Source organism: Excalfactoria chinensis, chromosome 18, assembly GCF_039878825.1.
Source record: "Excalfactoria chinensis isolate bCotChi1 chromosome 18, bCotChi1.hap2, whole genome shotgun sequence".
NCBI lineage: Eukaryota > Metazoa > Chordata > Aves > Galliformes > Phasianidae > Excalfactoria > Excalfactoria chinensis.
In genome coordinates, this window is record NC_092842.1 from 1,623,357 (window position 1) to 1,647,458 (window position 24,102).

General features: G+C 53.5%; 1 protein-coding gene across 3 annotated transcripts; it reads right to left on the reverse strand.

Moving 5' to 3' along the window:
• Positions 1-144: 144 nt before the first annotated feature.
• Positions 145-22,106, reverse strand: WHRN (whirlin). Of its 3 annotated transcripts, none has more exons than XM_072352930.1 (13): positions 21,489-22,106; positions 14,438-14,653; positions 11,324-11,449; positions 8,141-8,343; positions 7,761-7,797; positions 6,734-6,946; positions 6,426-6,638; positions 5,562-5,594; positions 3,318-3,389; positions 2,425-3,007; positions 1,300-1,478; positions 958-1,080; positions 145-714 (listed from the first exon to the last, which is right to left on the reverse strand). In XM_072352930.1, exons 1-13 carry the CDS (start codon positions 22,065-22,067, stop codon positions 532-534), a joined length of 2,760 nt encoding a protein of 919 aa, XP_072209031.1. In that variant the 5' UTR covers positions 22,068-22,106; the 3' UTR covers positions 145-531. The 3 variants fall into 3 exon arrangements, with proteins under 3 accessions (XP_072209031.1, XP_072209030.1, XP_072209034.1); XM_072352929.1 differs by lacking the exon at positions 5,562-5,594 and adding an exon at positions 5,879-5,953; XM_072352933.1 differs by lacking the exon at positions 5,562-5,594.
• Between the last annotated feature and the right edge of the window lie 1,996 nt (positions 22,107-24,102).

Genomic DNA, 24,102 nt, shown 5'->3' on the forward strand with positions numbered 1-24,102 from the left:
AAAGACCGCACTTTGCTTTCATTTGCATAGCCTGGGCGAGGCGGCCAATGGGAGCGCGGAAAGTGTTGCTCATCATCATAATTTATGCAGCGCCAGCACCCCCTGGCGGCCGCCGCGCCGCTCCCTGCCCCATAGGCACCCTAATACCGCCCTATAACAGCCCGTTTATTGAAAAACTAAAGCCAAGCTCTGTGTATAAATACAATGACAGCGGCAGCAAGTCACAAGGCGTCCGGCTGCTCTCTGCGTGCTCACCCTTCCACCTCCTCCTCCCCCATCTGGCACCAGAATGACCGCGGGGACATTGGGATAGTTTCTCCCCCCCCCCCCCACCTCACCCCTCCGGTCATCGGGCACCCCTGTCCCAAAGGGGGTGTGAGTCTGTCCGTTCTCAGCCCCGAACATCTGGGGACGGTGGGATTCTGCGTGTGCGTTGCGGTGCAGCAGTGGCGGGGGGGAGAGGGGGGGACACCGTTGCCCCCATGTCGCCTCCCATTCCCATCCGGGTGCCCCCGGTGTCCCACGTGGCTCCTAAAGGGCGACGTTAAACTCTGTGACCAGGAAATCGATGTAGTCCTTCTCTTTCAGCTTGAAAGCCTCGGCGATGATGCGTGCAGCCTCGCGGTGCTCCTTGCCCCGCAGCCCCGTCCCGTTCACCTCCAGGATGACGTGACCCACCTTCAGCTGCCCGCAGTTGTGCGCTGAGCCCCCGCGCTGCAAAGAGGGACGGGCTCAGCTCTGCCCTTCCGCTGCTGGAACTTGAGGTTCGCCCCAAGCAAAGAGCAGAGGAGGCAGACAGCTCCCCACTGCTTCCCAGCCCTCATCCATTCCAAAATCCCCCCCTGGGCAGCGCTGGAGCCACATGGTTGATAGCAGAGCTGTGGGGCTTTCCCGAGCTAACAGGAAGAGCAGGGCTGGGACGTGTGCTGAGCTCACCCCACCTTCAGCTCCCCCTACCTGTATGGTGACGATGCGAGGCAGCGGCTGCCGTGTATTCGCTCCGCCCTCGATGGCGATTCCCAAGGTCGGTGCGCTCTTGGACACCCGGATCAGACACGAGGTGGGCTCCAGGAGCCCTGGCTGTGGGCACAGAGCAGTGATGCCGAGGGGCTCAGGCTCCCCACTGCGATCCCACAGGGCAGAGGGAAAGACACTGTGCCACCCTTACAGTGAAGAATTACTTCCTAAAGTCTAATCTCAGTCTCCTCTCTTTTAAGTTTAAAACCATCCCTCTTTGTCTTATCAATGATGTCCGCTATCCCAGTCCCTGACCCCAACGCCCCCCAAACCCATCCTCACCGGCTTGGAGGCCCCTTCTGCTGTCCCCTCACTCCTTGTGCCCTCCTTGAGGCTTCGGCTTTTCCCAGGGACCGGCTGCCTGCTCTTGTCCTTGCTGCTGGCCTCCACCTCGCCGATGTCCACCCCGCTGTCTTCGCTGAGGGTCTGCCCGCTGTCTGACAGCTGGGAGAGCGTGGAGGCTGTGGAGAGATGTGGGCTGTTAATAGGAGAACATGGGACTGGTGGTGCCAGGACATCTCATCTGCTCCCAGGACTGGGCAGGTCCCCAGTGCTTGGTCCCACTGCTGATGCCCTTCGAGCAGGATGCTGCCTGAGCTCGTTCTCCTCGTTACTCTGATTAATGAACTAATTGCAGTGGGAGAGCGATGCCACCGGAGGGCGGCAGTGCCACTCTGAGCATCCTCAGGGCCCTCCTCTGGACCTGCTCCCACAGTCCTGCATCTCTCTCTGCTGGGGGCAGCCTCCTGATGCAGAGCAGGATGCAGCTGGCTCTGGGCTGCAAGCACACATTGCTGCCTCATGTCCAGCTTTCTGTCCATCAGGGCCCCAAAGTTCTTCTCTGTGGGGGCTGCTCTCAAGGAGTTATTCTCCCAGCCTGTCTGGGATTGTCCCAACCTAAATACGGCACCTTGCACTTGGCCTTGTAGGACCTCATTAGGTTCATGTGGACGAGCCTGTCCAGATACCTCTGCATAGCATCCCTTCCTTCTATGGTGTCAGATGCACAACTCAGCAAACTTGCTGAGGGTACAGCTTGATACCAATGCCAAGGTCTTTGATAAACATGTTCAAAAGCCCCAGTCCCAAGATGGACTCGTGGGGGATACCACTCTTGACCAGCCTCCACCTGGACATAGGGCCACTGACCACAGCCCTCTGGCTACGGCCATCCAGACAACTCTTCATCTACCAAACAGTCCAGCCTTCACATCCATCTCTCTCCAACAGGCTGCCAGTAGGACCAGAGGATGTTGCAGGACACACTTCTACCCCACAGCCCAGCACTGGGTCTGTATGAGCAGATGAACCCCCATACTGAAGCCAAACTGGACTCACAGCCAGCACCCCAATAAACAAAGCAATGGAGACCCTCCAACTTTCCCTTTACCCCAGCAGCACACCCACCTCGAGCCTGGGGCAAAGGCCTCACTTCATTGACATCGGGTTCGCTGTTGGGTTGGTGCACCTCCACCATGATGAAGTGCTGGTTGGCCTGTGGGCTGGGAGGTGGGGGAGCGGGGTGGGCTGGGGGTGGAGGTGGGGATGGGGATGCAGGGCTCTGGCAGCCAGCAGCTGCGGGGACATCTGCAGGTGGGCTGGTCAGCCTGGTGGGGGACTGCACCCTGGGGAAGGGGCCGATGGGGGGATGGCTGAGCAGGGAGAGCTGGGGGTCCATTTGCCTTCGGGAGCCACGTGGGGCTGGGGAAATGGTGGCATAGATGGCGCTTGGGGAGGACTCCTCGGTGGAGGTGGTGGTGGTGGAGGCCACACTGATGGTGTCCTTCTCGGAGTGGCTCGGGGGGGGCGTGGGGTTTCGGGGGGCTACAAAGAAGAGGCCGGACTGGGAGGACTCGGAAGAAGGGCGCTTGGGTTTGTCCTTCCCCGGGTTCCTGTGCTGGGCAGTGGAGGGGTCCAGCATCTGGGGGGCTGTGGGAGGAGGGGGAGGCTTGAAATTGGGTGGTTCCTCTGGGAAGGACGAGAGGTCATCCTGTCAAAGCAAGAATAGAGCCAGTCACACAGCCAGGGCACCACTAAAGCAGCTGATTTGCACAGAAATATCTTTCCGACAGTATTGGCAATATGACTCACAAATGAGGACAATTAGGGGACAGACTGGCCAACTTTGGCCTGGTTGCTGTAAGGAACAGATGCTACTTTTACTCAGACGTCCCGAATCCTTCTTCCAAAGCAGTTTGCTTGCTTTACTTCAGCAACTGCAGTGGCACCAGGGGTTGATGACAGAGCAAATTGCTACAGAACCTCAGTGTGTCATCGATAACCAGAGGTGTGCATCTTACCAGAGAGATGTCTGGCAGGGTGTTGATGCTGCTCTGCTGACAGTCTTCACCTCCCTCCAATTCTGATGTGTTCTGGCAAGGCAAACACAGAGAAAACCTGGTCACGGCAGCAACAAGAGATCACTGAAATGCCAACACAATAAGGAACATGCAGAGGGATGAAGGGTGTTGCCTAAACCCCCTGCAAGCATCCCTCACCCTAAGGTATTTATTTCCTGGAGAATCACACACCAAACAAGCAAACAACTCAGCTGGGAAACAGCCTCTCCCAAGCTAATAAAGTGCCCAGAGTGTGCTGTGAGCCTGGCATGAAGGGAACAGCAGCAGGGCAGTGGGATCCTCTGAACACAAACCTCAGCTCCCTGTGTTTAGTTTGGAGAGAGGGGAGGAATGAGCTCTGAGGGCATCAGGTCCTGATCCTGAGCTGCTGTTCAGTGAGGGCTGACTGCCTTCCCATCACGTGGGGCTGTTTGCTCATCTGTGCTGGAACGGGCAGGGTACAGTTTGTGTTCAATTGCACGTTATTTATTGCAGGATAAACAACTGATTAGTTGGAAAGCTGGTGCATCTGCGTTTTGCCCATCTGCTGGAGGCTACTGCTGTGCCTGTAAGATGTCAGTGCCCCAAAATAGATGCGGGAGACAATTAAAAGCATTAGAGAAGCAGCAAAAACACTGATGCAAAGTGCTTTTATCTCCGTGGCTTCAGAAGGAACCCCGGAGGCTGAGAGCTCAGAGCAATGGCTTGTTCCAGTGCAATCCAATGCAGAGATAGGTGGCTTTTGAAAGAGGAAAATCCCCTACCCATTGGGTTACTGGGCTAAGCCAGGGCTGAAGGCACATCTGGCAGCAGCAATAGAACCATCAGGCTTCAACCAGACCTGGTGCATCACAGGTGTGTGCAAATCCAAGCTCTGCCATGATACCACGTGTCTGAAGCTGGAGGAGGAGGCAGGTAGGGCTGTTTCAAGAGCAGCCTAACTTTGTATTGATTAAAATGATTAAGAACTTCTCTGGCAAGCCCAGAAGGACCACGCTGGTTTGAGTGCCTGGCATGAAGGCAGTGCAGGACTGACCAGCTTCAGGGGTACCTCATCTCTGTCCCTAAACTCTTCCCTCTCCAGCTCTGCCTTCGCCTGCCTCCAACAGTTTCCATTTGCAGATTATGTGGTGGAGAAACCATCACCCCCTGGGGAACACAGATCAGCCTTTAATTAACCTCACCACTCCAAATGAGTCCCTTATTTTCCAGCAGCAGAGCTACACAGCCCGACTCCCACAGGGTTTTGCTTTCAAATAACTGCGCCAGCCCGAGCAGCAGCAGTGCACCCAGTCCTGCAGCTTCATGGAGCAGCTGGGAGCAAGCCAGCATCTATGGAGTCAGGCCCTGGGAGGATAAAGCACTTGGATGGCGGTGTATTTGTTAGGAGGCAGCAGAAAGAAAACCGAAACCAACAGAGATCTCAATTCCTTAATCCTAACAGTGAGGGCTGAGGCAGGAGGTGGGGACAAAGCCCCTGAAGGACTGTTTGGGTTGCAAACAAATGAGAACTTCACACTGCTCCGATCAGAGAAGCTGCATCACATTACTGTAATCTACAATTAACCTCTGCTTTGTGGGTCTCCTCCTGAGATCAAAATCCTCCATTTACAACAGGTGGTGATGATGCTCAGACAACCAACCAGTGGGTGGCACAATCAAACAACGCTCTGCCTCATCTCCGAGCAGCCTTCAAGAATCCTGTGATAAAATCACTTTAATGCTGATCAGCCTGGCTGGTTTTGGCACGTTTGCCCACCAACCCATGATGAAACCTGCTCTGGTGTCACTGACTTTGCCCATGAAACCAATTTAACCAGTGTCCCAAGGGATCCTTCCTGCACAGATGCTCGTACAGACCTTTTCCTTACAAGGTCTGTAAAGAAAACTCTCAGACGTCAGTGCTGCTGGGCTTGACAAAAGCACAGCCTGGAGCTGCCAAGCAGGGATGCTGGCATCACTTGGGTCTGGTTCACAGCCGAGCCTTGCCAGCACTGCAGCGCTAAGACCTACAGCCCAGCAGAGCCACGGGAGGGAGAAGCAGAGCTGGGAGACAAGAGGAAGCTGCTGACGTGGCTGAGCTGTGTGCTGGCCCCTGGAGGGGTCTGTCCCCCCCCTCCCACCCCACACACAACACACGCACTCGCAGCCCATCTGCTATGGCAACCGCAGCACTCAGAGCTCCTCCCCGCCGGCCGCCCCTACCTCCATCAGGTCTATTAGCCACAAGAGCCGCTCCTGGGGACGTGCGAGGGGAAAAGCAGATGAAAACAAGCACAACAGCGAAAACAGAACATCAGGGAGGATGCAGAACAAACAAGCCACGCAAGCAAATCCCAGCACAACGCATCCCTCCTCCCCCATGCCCACCCTGCGGAACCCACATCCAGCTGCATCCACGGCTGAACATGAAGGCTGCCAGGGAGAGCAGCAGCAGAGCAAAGTTTGCAAGCTCTGTGCCTCTTCTCTTCCCTCCTGCTAGCTGAGATAAGCATCCATCCACCCAGAGCCCCTCACCAGACCTCTGCCCACTGGCTGTGTTTCACAGGCCCATGAAGCACGGTTCCACCCACCCTGCACACTGGCTGCTCTGCTTGCTGCCAAAGAAGCAGAAAGCCCCTCATCATCTGTTCTTTTTCAAGAAGGTTTTAATTTCCAAGGCTGCTAATGCATTTATGATGAAAGGCATTTGATGGCGAGGAAATTAATTTTGGGTCTGTGAGCCGGCACACTCCGGGGTGATTATGATAAGTTAATTAGATGGTGTGTGCAACAAGGGGCTGGCAGTGAGATGTGGGAGTGCTGCTGCTCAGTGCTGGGGACTGGGCAGGGGCTTGGATAGGGTGCAGCTGACCTGAGTGCTGAGCACCACTGGGATGGGAGCAGGCAGCCAGCTGCTCTGTAGAGGTTTAGAATGGGAAACCATGAGCTGGCAGATAGGGGCAGGTATAGGGTGACAGCAGAACACTGCTGAGGCTCCTGAATGCTGAGGTTCCTCAGATGTGAGTTTGCTGTAGGGATGCCAGGAGAAGGGGATGAAAGGTGAAGGAACAGCTGGAGGAGGCTCACCCGGGCTGAGCTGACAGTCGTGGAGGTGAAGTGGCTGCTGGAGGAAGAGATGGTGTCACTGTAGGACATCATGGAGTAGGAGTCGGTGCCGACGCTGGGTCCCGCGGGCTGCCGGGCTTTCATGGACTCAATCTCTCTCTTCAGCACCAGGTTGTCAAAGCGATCGAGGTCTTGTGGGGAGATCACACCCCGCACCTCCGAGAGCAGTGAGAACTGAGCCGGGTAGGCAGACAAGCAGATAGAAGTCAAAACATGACCACACTCCCAGTATGGGATGACCCATCCCATCACCACTGCTCAGGGCTCACCTTTGCGTGCGTGTTGAGCAGCTCAAAGAGTGCCATGACCAGAGCATCCACGGAGATGTGGCCTTCCTTATACTCATCCAGGTAGTAGCCCATGGTGGCTCGCTCCTGCTCGTTCAACAGGTGCCTCGCCTGCTCCTCCAGCATGACACGGGTCTGGTTCACCATGCTGCTCAGCGTCACCTGCGAGCCAGCCAGGCCTCGGTAGAACACAGGCTGTGGAAGAAGACAGGAGACTGGCTTTGGTCTGGGACACTGAGAAGTCAGCAGCTGACAGCAGTGCACAGAGTGGTCCCCATGCCCACCCTGCTGCTCTCACATCACCAGCAGTGATGCTGGAAAGAGCAATGCTTTGGTTACCCCATGGAGTCACCAGCACAGCCACTTGCTCCGTGTCTGCATAACTCAGCCAGGAGATTATACATCAGTTGAATAAACAGCTTCCCAGCTCTGCTCGGCAGGCACAGACTCTGCCCCTGGAGCTGCCACTGATTGAACAGCAAGCTGTATTTCTCCTTTGCAGAGCTGGGGGAACCGATGCCATAAGAGAGGGGAGAGTTTCCTATCTTGTGCAACATGCACTTCTGTCCCTGCCACAAGCTCCAAAAGAAGAAAGAATCACCAACACCAAAGGGGGCCCAGAGACAGCTGGTTGCAGACAAAAGGCTTTTTCCTCCGAGAGAGATTTCTATCTGACAGAGGAGGTCCTTGCTGCTCCCATCCCTGACAGCACTGTCACAACGCAGGGGTATGAGGCCAGATAAGACCTGGGCTACCCCAGGACACTAGAAGCCTGGGGAGGTGCTTTGTCAAGCAAATAGCACAAATCCATTATCAGTGTGAGCCACCTGTGAAACCTCAGGGCTTCATTTCCATTTAAGAGGAGCATGTTTTGTAAAGGATTGTTTGGACAGGGCAGGCTGAGGTAGAGCTGCAGGCACAGTGCTGGGCAGGGTCTGGCTGGCTGCTTCCCTCCCATAGGAAAGATGGTGATGGCTGATTTTTGAGGAGGGGCTGTAGCAGCTCTTACCCTGGCTGTTGCATCCGCAGCATGATCACCCACCACCCTGTGAGGAGGGAGAAGATCAGTCAGCACTGAGCACCGTGTGCCCATCAGTCATCACCTGTTCTACACCCTGGATGCCTGTAAGCTAACGGGGAAAGCTCCCACGACATCCAGCCTTGATCCACCACCATAGGTGCTGCCTATGAGCACCAGACATGGGGACCACACACCTAAGCACTGAGGGTGCTCCCACAGACAGCTGGCTGAGGCACGAGGCTCTCAGCATCTCATGGCAGAGGACGTGCTGCTGTTCTACACCCACCCTACACATCTGCACAGCCCCTATGGCAGCTCTGAACCCACTCTGCACTCTATACCCCTATGGGGCTGTACCAAGCACTCACCCCGTGGAGCCGACGAGGGTCTCTCCGATCTGGGAGCTTGCTATCCATCTGGTCTCATCCACAGTGGTGCGGGCATGGGGCAGCCTCCCAATGTCTTTCACTGTCATAATGAGGTGGCGAGAGGACTTGAGCAGCTTCACTGCCTCATCGTGGGGGATGCTGAGGAAGCTCCTGCCATTCACCTCCAGGATCTGGTCTCCTACCTGCAGAGCAAGGACAGGGTGAACCTGGCAGGCACCGTGTTCATTTCCTTCCCGCTGCCCCACCGAATTAGGACCAAAGCAACTGGAGAATTAGAGATGAGGGAGAGGATCCAAGTGCTGCTGGCTGGAGACCAAGCCAACAGCCAGTAATGAACCTGGCTGTGAAGCCCAGAGGAGCTGTTTAGGATCCCAATTCAAACTCACCTGCCAAGTCCTCTCCATTTAAAGGATTTGAAGACCCGCTTGGTTAGGAACAACCCCCAGTGAATACACAGCCTCACTTCTTCCTGCTCCAAGCCTCACATCCATGTAGAGCACAGAGGTCTCACTTGAGATCCTCACCAGAGCCTCCAGCTCTTTGCACGCTGTGGGATGTCGGACAGCTGGGGGTTCACCCCTCCTCTCCTCCTATTTCCTTCCCAGCTGCTCCCATGAACTTTCCTTTTTGCAGCCAGGGTCTTTGTTGTACTCTGGGGCTTCCTGATAGTCAGGCTGCGTTCAAAGCACAGCACGCATCTGGCATATTTCCCTTTGTCTCAAGTGTCTCTCTGCTTCTAGGGCATTCCGCACACTTCTCACTCCCCTATCAAAATTCACCCTGTTTCTGATAAGCCACCTCTTTGAAACTGCTCTTTCATATCTTTGCTTAACCACAGGCTTCTGCTCGGCTCTGTCAAAATGCAATCTTATTTTCTTTATGCCGCAATGCAAGCAGAACAAGGCAGTTCTTTAAATAACTCACCCCATCTTGGAGGAGAAAAGGAGAAAAGAGGGACGGGGGGGGGGGGGGGGGGGGGGGGGCAGGGGGAAGAGCTTCTGAGGCTGAAGGAATAACAGAGTCAATATAAACTCTGCAGCTCAGTCTGTCTCGTTCTGCTGCTGGCTCTGAGGAAGCCTCAGAGGGCTGGGATTAATTCTCCAGGCTCATCCATTTGCTCTAGTAGGGCATGACTCGCAGTTGTCACCTGCAGTGGGTTCTAACCCTGCTGGCACTACCCAGAGCTTTGCTGGAGAAGCCCGTGGAGCTGTGATCCATGCAGGGGCACAGGAAGGCAGCAAGGCACTGCCCTGCATGCAGGTGAATGTGGAGATCTTTTTGCTTCATGCAAAAGTAGATGCAGAGCTAGTGGATGGCACAGGGTCTCCCTGAGAAGCCATAACGAGATGCAGAAGGAGCTGGAGACCTGACGATTATTGAATACACTGGAGGTGGGAAGGAGAGGGGAAGAAGATCCTAGGATGCTTTTGTTTGCTCAGAGAAGCTGTGGGTGCCCCATCCCTGGAGGTGCCCAAGGCTGGATGGGGCCATGGGCATCCTGAGCTGCTGGGGGGCACCCAGCCAACAGCAGGACATTAAACAAGATCATCTTTAAGGTCCCTTCCAACCTAAGCTATTCCATGATTCTATGCCTGTAATTGCAATGTGAAAGCAAGAGAGTCAAGGTCTACCAGCATCACTCAACTATTTGGGTAAGCTCAGACAGGAAGGAGCTGGTAAAGGTGCTCTGAAGAGCCAGGCAGGATCACGCAACTGGCCAAGACATGAGGAAGCCTCTTAAACAACCCAAGCAGACACAGCTAAAGGAGATCTGTGGCTCAGCACACAGCTGTGATTTGAGAAGGACTGAGTAAACCTGCAGCAAGAGACACGTGAGAAGGAACTGGGGCAAGAAACGACTCAAGAACAGCTCTAAAATGAGCGTAATGGTGATACCCAAAGGCATGACCTTGCTGTCAGTGCATTCCCTGGGTACAGCCCTGCCTGCCCAGCAGAAAGGAAAGAAAACAAAGTTCCAGAGGAGAGAAACGATGCCTTGTGGTGATGAAGGTGAGAGGACAGATGGAAAAGATTAGGCCTGTTAAATTTAGAGAAGAGATAAGAGCTCTATAAAGCAATGCTGGCAATAATGAGAAGTCAAGGGCTCTTGTTTGCCCAATGAGTGTGTGGTGAGGCTGGAAAAAAGTCTCCCACAGCTCCTTAATGCGTTGGGCAAGGCAATGGAAGGGACCACCAAAACCCCAATTCAATTAGTCAGTTTGATTGCAATTATGAATCTTTAATAGTTTCCTATATCAGGGATTAAACTTTCATGGGTATTTTTGGTTCGAGGCTGCTAGATGGATTTAACGCACCGCTCACCCTGCAGCTTCTCCCCTCCAAAGCAAGCCAGGAGGAGCTGGCAAGCAAGGAGACAAGAAGTCTCTGCTTTCCATGTTCTGTCAGTGCAGTGCTCAGCACAAGGCTACAACAACTCTCTGCTGGGTGAGAAAACACACAGTGCTGCCTTTGGTGCACAGGTCAGACCTGGCACACACCGCCTTTCATCTCCTCGCTGCGCTTTTCGCCCTATGGCTCATTCCCTCTGTATGTCATGCACTATTTTGTGCCATCTTCATCTGCCTGCGGGCCTCAAAACACAAGAGGCAGCTTTGTGAACGGCGCCGATGATGTAACATCGTTCACTTCTTATTTATAGTCACTGTTTTCTTTCTCTCCTCCTTTTTGTCTATGGGTATATATGGATCGTGGCAACCTCCTCCTAACCCAGCTTCTGTGCTGCAAACTCAGTATTGAGTTGTTTGTTCAAAGAAAGCTACCTGAAATCTGCAACACAACAAATGCAGAAGAAACCGGGATGAGCAGATGAGCAGAGCCACGGACAGCAGCAGGACGAGCTCATCTGCCACGTCCATCAGAAGGACAGAGCTGGGAGCAAACATCCTGCCAACCCCTGCAAATAACACAAATAATTTAGCAAATGTTTTATGCAAAACCATGCTGCCGAGACTTGGCTTCCTGCATAGCTTTGTTTTGCTCTTCCCTTCGTCCCAGAGCATCTTTCCTTCTCCTTGACACTTACAGGATGCTGGCCTGCCAGGACCATATATAGAAGAGAGGCTTCGTAGCTGTGTGTCAGCACTGCACCGTGCTGCAGCTGAAGCTCTCCATCCCCCCCATCCTGCTCAGCATCACTCTTACCTTCAAGCCAGTGCTCTCTGCTTCGGAGCCTTTGTCCACACCGGTGATGTAGATGCCCAAGGAATACTCTGCCCCTCCTCGGATCATGAGCCCCAGGGATTTCCCCTCATTCAGGACCAGGTTCACCTGCAGTGGGGGAGGAACAGACACTTACATGGCACCCAAGAGCTTCACAGCAGCATCTCAGCTCCGTGCTTCTGAGCATAGCCATGTCCCCGTGCTGTCACCACCCATGGATGACAGCAGGTGTAATTCTGCCATGGCTCCCTGGGCTTGTCCATCTACCCAATAATTACCCACATCCAGCCAGGATGGGAGCAGACCAGCTCAGCTTCCCTGTGCTCTGGACACTGTGTCTCTGTAGGTGCTGCAGGAGCTGCTTTATCACAGAGTCATAAAATGGCCTGGGTTGAAAAGGACCACAGTGATCATCTGTTTTCAATCCCCTGCTGTGTGCAGGGTCACCAACCATCAGCCCAGCCTGCTCAGAGCCACATCCAGCCTGGTCTTGAATGCCTGCAGGGATGGGGCATCCACAGCCTCCTTGGGCAACCTGTTCCAGTGCATCACCAGCATCACCAAACCTGGACTCAAGGAGCAGCAAGTGGAAAGCAGCACATAGAGCCCAAGCAATCCAGGTCTGAAAGACCTCCCACCCAGCAGGGCCAGCACAGAACCCACCAGCTGGAAAACTGCAGGTGAATGAGGAAGTGACCCAGCAAGGTCAGAGCAGGCAAACTGCAAGAGGTGCGGGGAGCAGCACTGCTTTACACAGAAAACATCATTGCCATCTAATAGAAAGAAATCCATCCTCATCTCGCTTGTTTCTGTTATCCTTCATGCTCAAGTAGTCACCATTAGACTCTCAATAACACCCAAGCCGTGCAATGATATCACAGATGTATTTCTCCTTTTTGGATTTATTTTTTTTCCCTCTTTTCTAATATAGCTACTTTTGAGTACAAAACTGCCTGGAGGCAAAGAGACATTCTCTTCTATGCATATGTTTTTTTCCCTTTCTTCTCCTGCACCAAAAACATAAAGGAATAAGCAGTTCCCCTGGCAATCAGCACATTAGAGCAAGGATTTAGTCGATGAAATGGCATTTCTTAGGGAATTAGCAGCCCAACATTTGCAGAGCGTTTCTTCTTCCTCCCAGCTCAGCAGCACCTGTGGGTTGTTTTTTTTTGCCGGCTGATGGTTTCCAAAGTGCTTATAATGAAATAAGCTGTCAAAGCCAGAAGCACAACGATGACAATTCACAGACCTAAAGTGGTCTTTGCTATTGTCAAAATCCAGAGGATTTGAGTCTGGACAGATCACAAACATCAATAGGAAGCTGTGGGGCCCAAGGCAGGCAGGGCCATCTCTATCTCTATTTGCCTGATGTATGTGAGATGCCTCCACCAACCTTGAATTTCACCTTGCCAAAGCTGGAAACATCACCTTAACCACAGCAGATTCACTGAACTGTGGCAAAGCATTAACAAACTTTCTGCTTTACATCCTCCTGCTGCAGGGCTAAAATCCGATCCACACTGCACGTCCCCAAAACAGCACCAGCTTGAAAGCTTTGGCCTATGTGTTCCAGGACATCCAGATCAATTAGAAATAGCAGGGGGGATTGGGTGGGGTGGGGTGGGGGGGTCAGAAAAGCATACAGATCCCCAGCCTCTCCCTTAGGAAGTGCAAACATCCAGGAATCAAACAGCCCTCAGGGGTACCTGTCAATTCCAGCTGACTGCACTGAATTAAGCAGGGATACGTTGCATTTATTTGCATGATATCTGTGAACAGAATAATCCCATCTACGGCAGCAATACACATACAAACAAACAGCAATAATAATAATACAGCTAGAGGCAGACCGTTATCCCGTTATGGGATGGATTCACCTCTCAGGGGTGCATGGTAAAGTCAGGACAAAATGATTCTGCTCATTGGTGCTTGAAGCACGTGCTCTGCCCCATGACACAGGCAGTCACACCAAATAACCCCTCTCCATCATGGACTGTGATCATGGTGGGGTTTCCTTTCACTGCCAGCTGGCAAAGCAGGATTCTTTGGATACAGAAGTGCCTTGGTTATTTAAGGGTCGTGCCAGGGAGTGAAAGAATGAGCACGGATTTGGGGAAGGTCAGGCAGGGAGCCACTCACAGCTTGGCAAAGAGCTGCTGAAGGCACCATGCCACAAGCTGGGAGCACCACGAAGCATGGATATTCCAGGCTGGCAGATCTCCCCAGTGCTCTGCCACATAAATAGGCATCACAGCAATGGCACCAGAGCAGCACAACCTGGAGCAGGGACAGCCTCTCCAGCCAGCTTCAGGCCTGAACGTGTCAAATAGGGCAACCCAGAGATGGTGCCCCTCACACCTCAGGAGTGAGTTTGTGCGACAGCATCCAAGCCCTGCACCACATCTCCCTGCACATCCAGTGTTGGAAAGGGGCTCACACAGCTGCAGGCGTGCGTGTTGATACCCAGCAAGAAGCAAAGGAATGACGTGCAGAGCAACACCTCCTGCCTGCAGCATCAAAGAGCCTCTTTGCTCTGCTGGGGCTGCATCAAGGTGACACTGAGTGGTAGGGGGTGGGGGACACTAGCAAGCCAGTCGCAGTTGCTTTTCTCTCCTCTTTAAAGTAAAAAATAATAGGCCCTTCTCCCTCGTGGCCAACATGAATATTTCAACAGCAAGCTGCCTCATCCTGTATTAGATTTTCCCCTCTCTGGCTGAGGTGGGAGCCTCCAGCTTACAGATCCCTTACAGCCTTTCCAGGCTGAGCTGAGGGCACACAGTCGAAGTGCTGGGGACAGACAGAGTGATCTCTAGGTGGCAAGATGGAAATGCTGAGGCTGGGGTAACTCCATGCCTTCGGGCTGCTCACTCATATCATAGTACCTGGATATCCAGTAAGCAGAAGAGAGGCAACAGAAACTCCTTCTTGCACAGGACCAACAGGTTCCCTATCCACCACCTCCAAGAGCATTTACCCCTCCATCCCAGGCCTTCCCAGTACACAAGGAAGCCAAAACCACAAAGTCAGTGAAGATGGTTGGCACCTGCATGGCAGCAGGTAACCAAGGCCAAGCCCGTGCTGCTCCCCCTTGCTCACCTTTTTCTCATCTCCCTCCTGCAGGAGCTGGAGGTGGCTCCTCTTCTCGCCATCCTTGCGCAGTGAGCTGTTCTGGTGGTGAGGCAGCCCCGTCGGGGGGGACACGCTGCGGCCCTGTGGGTCCACCCAGGTGTAGATGTGGTTGGTGACATAACCCCCCGGGATGCGTCCCACCGAATGGACGGACAGGTTCAGCTTCTTGCAGCCTTTCAGGACCTGGAAGAGACGCCACAGAGAAGAGGGAGTGAATGCCTATGGATGGGGAAGGACAATCTGCCTTGGATCCCTGGAGTAACAGGACAGGCTTTGTCCTTCCTGGAGGCTGAAAGATGTCAAGCACTCTGCACGCCTACAGAATGTAATGAGCGACAGAAAAAGCCAGTGAAACAGCTCAGATTTTTATATTCTCTTGTACTACCACAGTGCCCAGGCCATGCTGCTGTTGATGACTGAGGAAATAAGCTCTCCCCATCAGCAGATGAAGCCATGTATAGGGCACTGACATGCCTGGAGAGAACCCCAGCATGGGCTGAATCCCAGAGTGAGCCTTCTCTGCAGCCTTTGAATGGGCTCAGTGCTTGGGAAAGCAGCACTTCTGCACTCCCCAGCCTGGTCCCATCTTTAGCAAGGCTCCTGATGTCCAGCAGACATTGACAGCACTCTCAGCCATCAAGAGGTTGACAACCCTGCCTGCAGCAGAGGGCTTTGAGCTGGGTGATCTTTAAGGTCCCTTCCAACCCAAGCCATTCTATCTATGATTCCATGATCTCACCAGCTGCCCTCCCAGCACAAGCCAGCAATTAATGAGCACATTCATTAACAAATACATAAATCTATTTAGGACAGCATGCACCGAGATGGCCTTGAGATGCAGATAAGGCCGTTTGCAATTGCTCCCCCCACCTCCCCAACTTTCACTGCAAGGAGCTGACATCGCTTTTATTAAAATAACATTAACATTATGGGAGCTCTCTGGGGACAGCTGTGAGTGCTGATCCCTCTGAGGCCTCAAGAATATCAACACTCAGGATCTGCCCTCAGAAAGGAGCTGCTTTGTATTTTTCCATACATGCGTCCTTCTGATGAGCTGCCCCTGCAAGGTCTCCTCTCCCCACTGAGCAGAGAAGCTGCCGAGCAAAGCTCGTGACAGTGAAGAACCAATTCTGGCAGCTCATGGACAAAATGTAATGTCATCAGAAATGCTGGGCTGGCCAGGTCCCAGCTCCAGCCTGGCATCACTCCTGCTCCTCCCTGCCAGAGCTGAAGGATCCAGCTCACCACCTCGCCATCACATACAGCAGCTTGGCTGACAGTCCGTCACCTGCTCCCAAGGTCACCATGTGCCTGGAGAGCAGGAATGAGGGCTGGGAAACCAGCAGCCCCATCAGAGCACTTCCACTTCCCATAGCTTCCCCAGCCATGGTTGCCGTGCTGCTCCACAGTGAGCTCAGCCATGGAGTATGGCCAGAGATGGGCATGGAACTGCGAGGGGTCTGGAGCACAGTGTGATGGGGAGCAGCTGAGGGAGCTGGGATGGGTAAATGTTGGGAAATAGAGCTCAGGGGAGACCTCTCTACAACTCCTGAAATGAGACTGTGGTAAAGTGGAGGTTGGATGAGAGGTGATGGCCTTATGTTGCACCAGAGGCAGTTCAGATTGGATATCAGGAAAAACTTGTTCCCCAAAGCAGAGATGAGGCACTGAAACAGGCTGCCCATGGAGGTGGCAGTCATTGCCTTTGGAGCTATTCAAGAAACAGATGCAGCAAATTTTCCAGGGATGAGAGGCCAGAGATTTACATGGGGCTTCTCACATCCCCCTGCAGCTCTGCTGATGAGGCCACAGGAGATGGGCTCTCCTGCAGCAGGGAGATATTTTATGCATGCAGGTGACAGCTGAGTACCACAAGGACAGAGCAGCCTGGGTAGAAGAAGAGACACAAGAACAGGAGCTGGCAGGGCCCTGGGACCCTGCAGGAACACAAGCATGGCTGCTCAGAACACCTCTGTTTGGCAGTGCTGGTATTTGTCCCATGGCATGAGGATTTGTGGCCATATTCATCCTTCTGAAGAGCTTGGCAGCAGAGCTGCAACATGAGGCATCCACGAGCCAAATGGGAGCAGCTCCCACAGCCAGAGACAGAGGCACCCATCAATGAGCTGTGAGTGAACAGGGCAACTCTCCATCTTCATGCACGTGGAGAACCTCTCTTCTTCACTCTCCCACCCCCAGCACTAAGCAGCATCCCCAGGGCTACCCCATCACTGTGGCTCCCAGACGGATGTGGGGCTGGCCCAGCAAAACAGCTTTGGGATGAGGTGGAGGTTAAAGGCTTCTGATAACAGAAAGTGCTTTGGGTGTAGGGATACTGCACAAATTAATCTGCAACCAAAGGCACCAATGTACTCAGACCACACATGCAGCTTCCTCAGCAGAGAAAGAGAGAAAGGGTGGTCTATGGATAAGATGCATACAGGGAGAGCTTCTTCCTCAGACACACATACATCCTGAATCCCAGCCACTGCAGAGATGCCCCTTCAGCAGCACCATCCAACCTGCAAGCTCTTGGCAAAGCACGTTGTTTGATGGGCACACTAAACCGAACCCATTCGCAGTGGACCATTAAATAAAATAATTCCACCTCCTTAATCCCTCTGCGGCATCAGCACAGACCTCACTTCCCCAGGGCCCTGCAGCACATCGCTGCACTCTGCTCCAGGCACACAGTGATTTGGCTTTGCCTCAGCTATAACTCATATGAAGAAGACTACGTTGTGAAGGCTGTAACGCCGGCACCGCAACGCTGCTCTCACGCTATAGAGGACTTTCCCCTTCTCCTCTTGTTCTTCCCACTCTGGGGGAAGCTGGAAAGCTGAAAGCTGTGTAAAAAGCATCTCCAGGCCTTCAGAAATCCCCCAGTAGGAACACGGATGTCAGAACTGAATGGCAATTAATCACCAACGCTCCTCTGGCAGCCTGACTATAACATGCGTCTCGTACGGACCGCAGCCCACTCACTTACCTCCGCCGCTAATGAAATGAGCAATCTATTCCAATTCATTCTCTTAGTGGGTAGATCGCAGTTTGAAACAAGCAGCATTAACTCAGAGCCATCCTCCCCCTCACTGCAGAAGCAAGCTGCTCACTTCCAAAAATAACAGACCTGGGGCTGCTCGGATAGCAGGCATCCAAGCACTCGCTCCATCTGCAAGGGTCAGCCTGGGGGGTTGCTTCTCCATCAAAGCAATGCACAGAGCTGCACCAATCCCAAGGAAAAAAAGATGAAAAACACTCAAAAAACAAAAAAGTGAGCAAAGTGTTAAGGGGAGAGGAACGCAAAGATGCCACAGGAGGGAGGCAGAGGGAGCTGTGAGAGCTCCGGCAGCACCAAGGGAGCGATTTGCAGAAGTTTGTCTGAATGCTGCCTCCTGGATGCGTCCCAGCCTCTAAACTCGGTTTTGCTCAGCTCAGCTGGCTCCTATTCGCGTGCCAGCGGGGAAGGAGAGGTCCCTGTGTGCACTATAGGGGTGGGGGCTGCAGGGGCAGGGCTGGGAGCTTACACGGGATGGTGGAGGAGCGTTGGGTGCATGGCTTCTCTGCAGGTAGAAGCGGTGCACAGGCAGAAGGAGAGCAGAGGCACACTCGGTGGAGTGCGGGATGAGAGGTGGGATGGAGGGATGAGGTGGACTCCTCGGCAGAACAGATGGGACCAGAAGGAAGATCAGCCCAACCTCTCTCCCTCTCCCAAGGCGACAGCAGTTTGGTTTTTAACAAGAGGTACTTATGCAAATCGATGTAAATGAATGCGTAATTGGGACTGCAGACAGTTAGCCCCGGGGCATCAGGAAACTGTGACCCTGTCACCTGGGAAGGGCAGAGGAGACCTCAGCTCCAGGGACACCTCACTGCCCTCCAACCCCAACTCCCACCTGCAGAGCCAAGCACTGCCCGGTGCATCCATCCCGCAGCCCCAGGTGGCCTTAATGGCAGCAGGAACTCTGCATTGCCACTCCATGCTTTCTGAACAACAATCCAGATAAAAGCTAACTCCTTTCTGCTCTTTCCCTTGCACACTAAGAAGATATAAAGAACGCAAGCAGGATCCACAAACCCTCTGAAAGAATCCATGTGGGTAAATGAGGCGAGGAGCCCTGCCAGCACAAAGCTCCTAAGAAGCACAGCACCCAGGCGCTGGGCAGAGGTGCTGCAGGCAGTGGTGACAGCAGCACTCACTGCAGCCACATCGCTCCGGCAGACACGCTGTCAGCTCAGGAGAAGGGATTTAGAGCCCAATAATTCTTCGAGGAGACATGGCATTGAGGGAAGTGTCATGGAAATCCATCATCTTCCCTGAGGACAGAGGAACAGAGTAACAGATACTTTCACTCGCCAGCTGTGCAGTACAGCAGTGCTTTTGTTTTCTTCTAAGGGAGGGAGAGACTTTGTCCTTTGGGTTATCTTTCTGAGACAGAACTACTTATTTACAAGGAGCACAGCAAATCACTTTTATTGTACTCTGAGAACTACGGATGCCTCCAGCAACACTGGCTCCATTGAAGGAGCCAATGCCAGAGCCAGGTGTCAGCATCCTCAAACTATGAGTGGGGAGGTTAAGGACCTCCAGCTAATTCTTCTGCATCGCTGTAATACTTCATTTCATTAGGGATGGTGCAATGAAGGGAAGCCCACCAACATCCCACTGAGGGATGCAGCAGCACGGCAGCCAAATCCTCACTGCAACAGGGCCAGAGATGCCCCATATGCATGCACACACCCCAAGCTATCTCACAGGCAGCATTAATTAGATAGGCTCAATTAGCACGCTGCCACAACAGAACAGCACCTCATCACCTGCAGCCCAACCCTCGGCCCCAGGGCACCATCAGTGCCACCGTGACACCACCAGGAGCCCTTCCCTGTACGGAGCATTGCAATGATTTGAAATGCAGATGCCTCCAAGTCCATGGGTGAGCTCCTTCCCTCCCCTTTTTTCCCTTGTTGAAAGCAACAAGGCTGATACTCTTACAGAACCAAGGGTTGAGGCACTGCCTTTACTCCCCATTCTCCACCCAGGGCTGAGTTTCCAGTGGTTGGAGGGTTAAAACCCCACAAAACCGGGCTGCATCCATAACTGCCAGCTGCTCCATCGCACACACAGCACCGTGTGGGATCTCCAACCACAGCAAATAAGTCCCTTAACGATCATCAATTCATTAGCACTGAAAACACAATTTGCTTCCCTGTAAGCTGCCCGGAAGGTGGAATCGTTCTTTGCTCAGGGCTGCACATCTCTGCTATGTCTCTGCATCATCTGCAAGTGCCTCAGCTGCTCTGGATGCAATATTTGAGCTTATTAACACAAACTTTCAGCACTTCTGCTACAAACAACCACACACTGCAGCGAGGCTGATGAACGCCAACTGCCTGCCAGAAATACAACAGACAACACAAGCTCTGTCTCTTAAACCATAATCCAAGTGACAGTGATCTCTATCTGAAGTGCAGTCCCAAACGCCGGGATGATGGAGCTGTAATTGTAATGGAGCCATTTAATTTGGAGTTGGATGAAAGAGAAAGCGCTGAGCAGCCAAGCCATAAAACTCTGAGGGTTAAGAAGGCGGTTATTAAGTGAATTGCTTTGGAGTGCTCAGCTAATCCTGTCGTTTCAAAGGAAAAAAAACACTGTAAATTAATCTAATTTCCACTGAAATACCTACAGCTCCGTGGCACTGTGTGTGCTCACAGCAGAGCATCCCTGCATCACTCTGCAGCGCATCGGGTGCAGAGGAGCTCCTGAGCTCTGCCATCCTCTCACCTGGATGGGAATTGATGCAGGGACTCCAGCACAGCTCCAGGATTGACACAACAGCTGAAAGAAGTTCAGCTCCCAAGCAGACAGTTTTTAAGCTTTCCTATTAAGAGAGCAGTGGTAAAATATAGCACTCGTCACAAAGCAATCCCTTATCAAACTGTGTCCTGTGGGAATTATTTCTGTGCAGGAAGCACTTAGCTTCACACAACATTAATAGAGTCTAAAAGGCATCTTACACACTGTACTAGAGAACAAACTGAGAGTTATTATGTGAATTACCCGGTGCAGTGGGCTGAATTAGAGATGAAATCATTCAGCAGACATGAGAACTCCTGGCACCTGGCTCCCCATCGCTGCAGACAAAACGCATGGGGCTTTCCTCACTGTTTTAAGAGCTCAGAATTGCAAGGCTGCCTTCCAGAAACGTTACCTTTGTCTTTCTGTTATTGCAACAAAACAACAGCAAAAGAAAGAATTCCTCACGATGGCCAGCGTTGCTGCCAGGCAGCAGATGTGCCCCTGTGTGGAGCACAGATTTAAGGACAGAGCCACACAACTTCAGTGCACAGCTGGAGAAACACACCACCTGGAGCAGGCTGTGGATAGAAATGCTTTAGCATCTTATGGAAGAGTTAAAGCACAGACAGCTACAAAAGGGTCTCACTGCCCCACATGCCGACCCTCCATGCACTGCCTGCAAGTTGCAGCCCTGAAGGCTGATTCCCCTGCTCCATAAGTTTGCTGAGCCCAGCAGCCACACGATCGTGTCTATACCGATAGGGAATGGCTCAGAGTCATTCACATACAGACACAGCCTCAGGGTACCGAGCACCAAGTCCAAACGCACAGCTGTCGGCAGCCCTACCCGTTCACATTAGAACTTCTACCCCTCATCTCTGCTCTGCTTTGGGCACTCTGTGCCTCCCTTTCTCCTCCCCTGAGCGCAGGCAGCGCAGTTCAGCGGCTCAGCGCATGGTTTCGGTGCAGCTCCTGCAAATTGCCAACTTCCCAATGCTTCTCAGACTGAAGAAAGCAACACAGCCGGCGCTGCCACATCACACAGAAACGTCGGCAGAAGACAGAAGCACCGCTCAGCCCCAAGAGCCCCGGAGCAGCTCCGCACCGAGCCCCGATCTCAGGACGAGCCCGAGCCGTCACCGAGCGGCCACACAAGACCAAGGGCTCCGCAGAGGGAAGCTCTGGGACGCGCACACCCCTCGAGCACGAACCCCGTGTTACCTTGACGGCCTCGGCGTGGGTCACTCTGTCCAGCGGCTTGCCGTTCACCCCCAGGATCTGATCCCCGACGCGCAACCCCTCCCGTTCAGCCAACGAGCCGGGCTCCACCAACGACACGTAGATCCCGACACCGTGTTCGGCTCCGCCGCGGATGCTGAAGCCCAAACCCTCGTGGGCTTTACTCCGGCGCAGCGTCACCTGGCGCAGCTCGCCCGGAGGGGGCGGGGGGCGGCCGGGGGGCGGCAGGTATGGCCCCTCGGCCGTGTATTGGTCGAAGAGCAGCTGGTCGGAGCGCGGCAATACCAGGCGCAGCAGAGGGAGCAGCTGCCGCCGTCGGGGCCCGTCGAGGAGAGCGCGGAGGGAGCGCACCAGATCGCAGACGTTGCGACGGCCGTGGTAGGCATTGAGGCAGAGGATGAAGCGCTCCCGTTCCGCTTCGCTCAGCAGCGCCGTCAGAGCCTGGTGCAGCCGCCGCACGTTGGCCGACAGCGGCCGCAGCGCCGGCCCCGCCGCCGAGCCCAGAGAGCCCGACGAGGATGAGGAAGATCGAAGCGAGACGCCGTCCGGCTCCGCGCTCATCTCCGCGCACCGCACCTGCCCGCTCCCCCAGGAAGTGACGCGTCCTCCGTTGCTGGGAGACGGTTATACAGAGCGGGGCCGCCCCCCCCCCCCCCCCATCACCCCTGAAGCCCCGCCCCGCGGCAATTAGCGCGGCCCTAATTACCGCCCCCGGCCCGCGAGGTGGCTGATGTTAGGCTGAGACCGGTGAGCAGCTCGTTGTATGGATGGACTTCCCTTGCTGTGGGGTGAATGGGATAGAACCGTTCCACAGCCGTGGAGCAGCACGAGATGCTTCTTGCAGCACCTCCACCCCTCCCAGCACTGTGGGATCAGTTACAGGCTGAGCTCAGCCTGCTGACCCCGTTATCTGACCCGCCTGGAGGTTTTTCCATTGCTCTGGGCAGGAAGATGTTGCCCAGATGTGGGCAGCACTGGAATTCATTCCTTCAGCTGTGATTCAATGGAGAACTTTGGCAGGAGCTTCGTTTTAATCCCATGTCAGTGGGGTTTGGGCAATGGCTCTGTGGAATGGAGATGGGCTCGCTCAGTAGCTGACACTGAAACAACCCACAATAGCCAGCTTGGCATCTAACCCAACCTCACTGCCCCAGAGGCTGTTTTCCCCACTTTCCATATAAATTGTTTCTCACTATGTGAGTTTTCAGTATCTTTTGCATTTCCAGAGCAAAGAGCTTTTTCCATCCCAAGTCATTCGAAATCATTCTATCTTTGCTGAGGTGCCTTCTACCCGCTGCCGCCAAGGAGGTCTAAACCTAATTTATCAGCTGCATCTTGATAGCAGGAGTATTCCTTTTGCTCGTGGATATGATGGAGAAGCTCTAACAGCTGCATTACAAGCAGTTCTCTGTGTTAAGGCTTTGGTGGAGCTTTCAGTGCCTTGCTTAAAAGAGAACCCAACAGAGCAGACTGGTAATTGAAATTCAGGTTCTAACTGTGGGTGATAAATAAGCAGATGGAACAGTCAACATTGCTGGGGAAGGAAGGGGGGGAAAAAAAAGGAGGACAATATATGACAGGAAAGAGAGTAAAAACAAAAACACGCCCACGTCAACCAAACAAGAGGAGAAGGGCAAACAAGGTATTGCATGTCTTTGAATTGTGATTTTAATGCTTAGCAAACCCCCTGAGGGCTCGTCTGTGTAAGAGCACATGGCCTGAGCGCCTCCAACCTTGCTTGGTCCTACAAGACACCAAACACATCAGCCCAGGCTGATGTTGGGGACATCATGTTGGGGACACCCGCTGCTTCTCCTTGGAGAAGGAAGAGATGGAGATCTTCCCATAGAACCTTGAAGCAAGGCAGATTAGTTTCCAGGGGCTTTAACCTTCCCACTGCTTTAAGCACTTAAGCCACACAGTTGAGGGCAGCACACAGCCTTGGAGCAGAGGGAAAAAGGCTCATAACCCAGCCCTTTGATGCTGGGTAACACCTCCCAGAGCTCCCAGCACTGAGCAGGGCTCACAACCACTGTCAGCATGGCTCATGGAAGCCGATGCTTTGGAGCATCTGGGAGTGACAAAGGCAGGATGAATCCATGCTCACCCCCTGGTTCAGCAGGACCTGAGCTACCACCATTGGATCCTGCACACCCCTTTGCATCCAGCCCCAAGTTGTACAGCAGGGCACCATGGAGCTAACGAGAGCTGAAAAAGGTGTTATTTCCTTTTTCAAGAACCAAATAATCCGAAGCATTTGCTAGGCTGAATGAATTGCCTAACCTTTCCACTTTAATCCACTGTAATTGCTCTCCAGCACTCTGAGCAGTGAGCTGTGTGTTCCCAGTGCAGTCGTGCTTCTAATTAAAAGGTGTCGTAGCAAGAAGAGGGGGAAACTTAGTTCTGAGTGGGAACTCCTTGCTGCAGAGTTGGATGGAGCTTGGAGGGGCAACGAGGGAGTGGCAACTGCTGTCTTGCCTAGCTCCTTCAGAGAGCACCAGGGGATGGCTGGCACTCAGCTTGGCTAAATCCCTGTTTAGCAGATGGGCTCCCAATCCCCTGTCCCTGCACTGGTCTGCACGGCTCGATCAGGTGC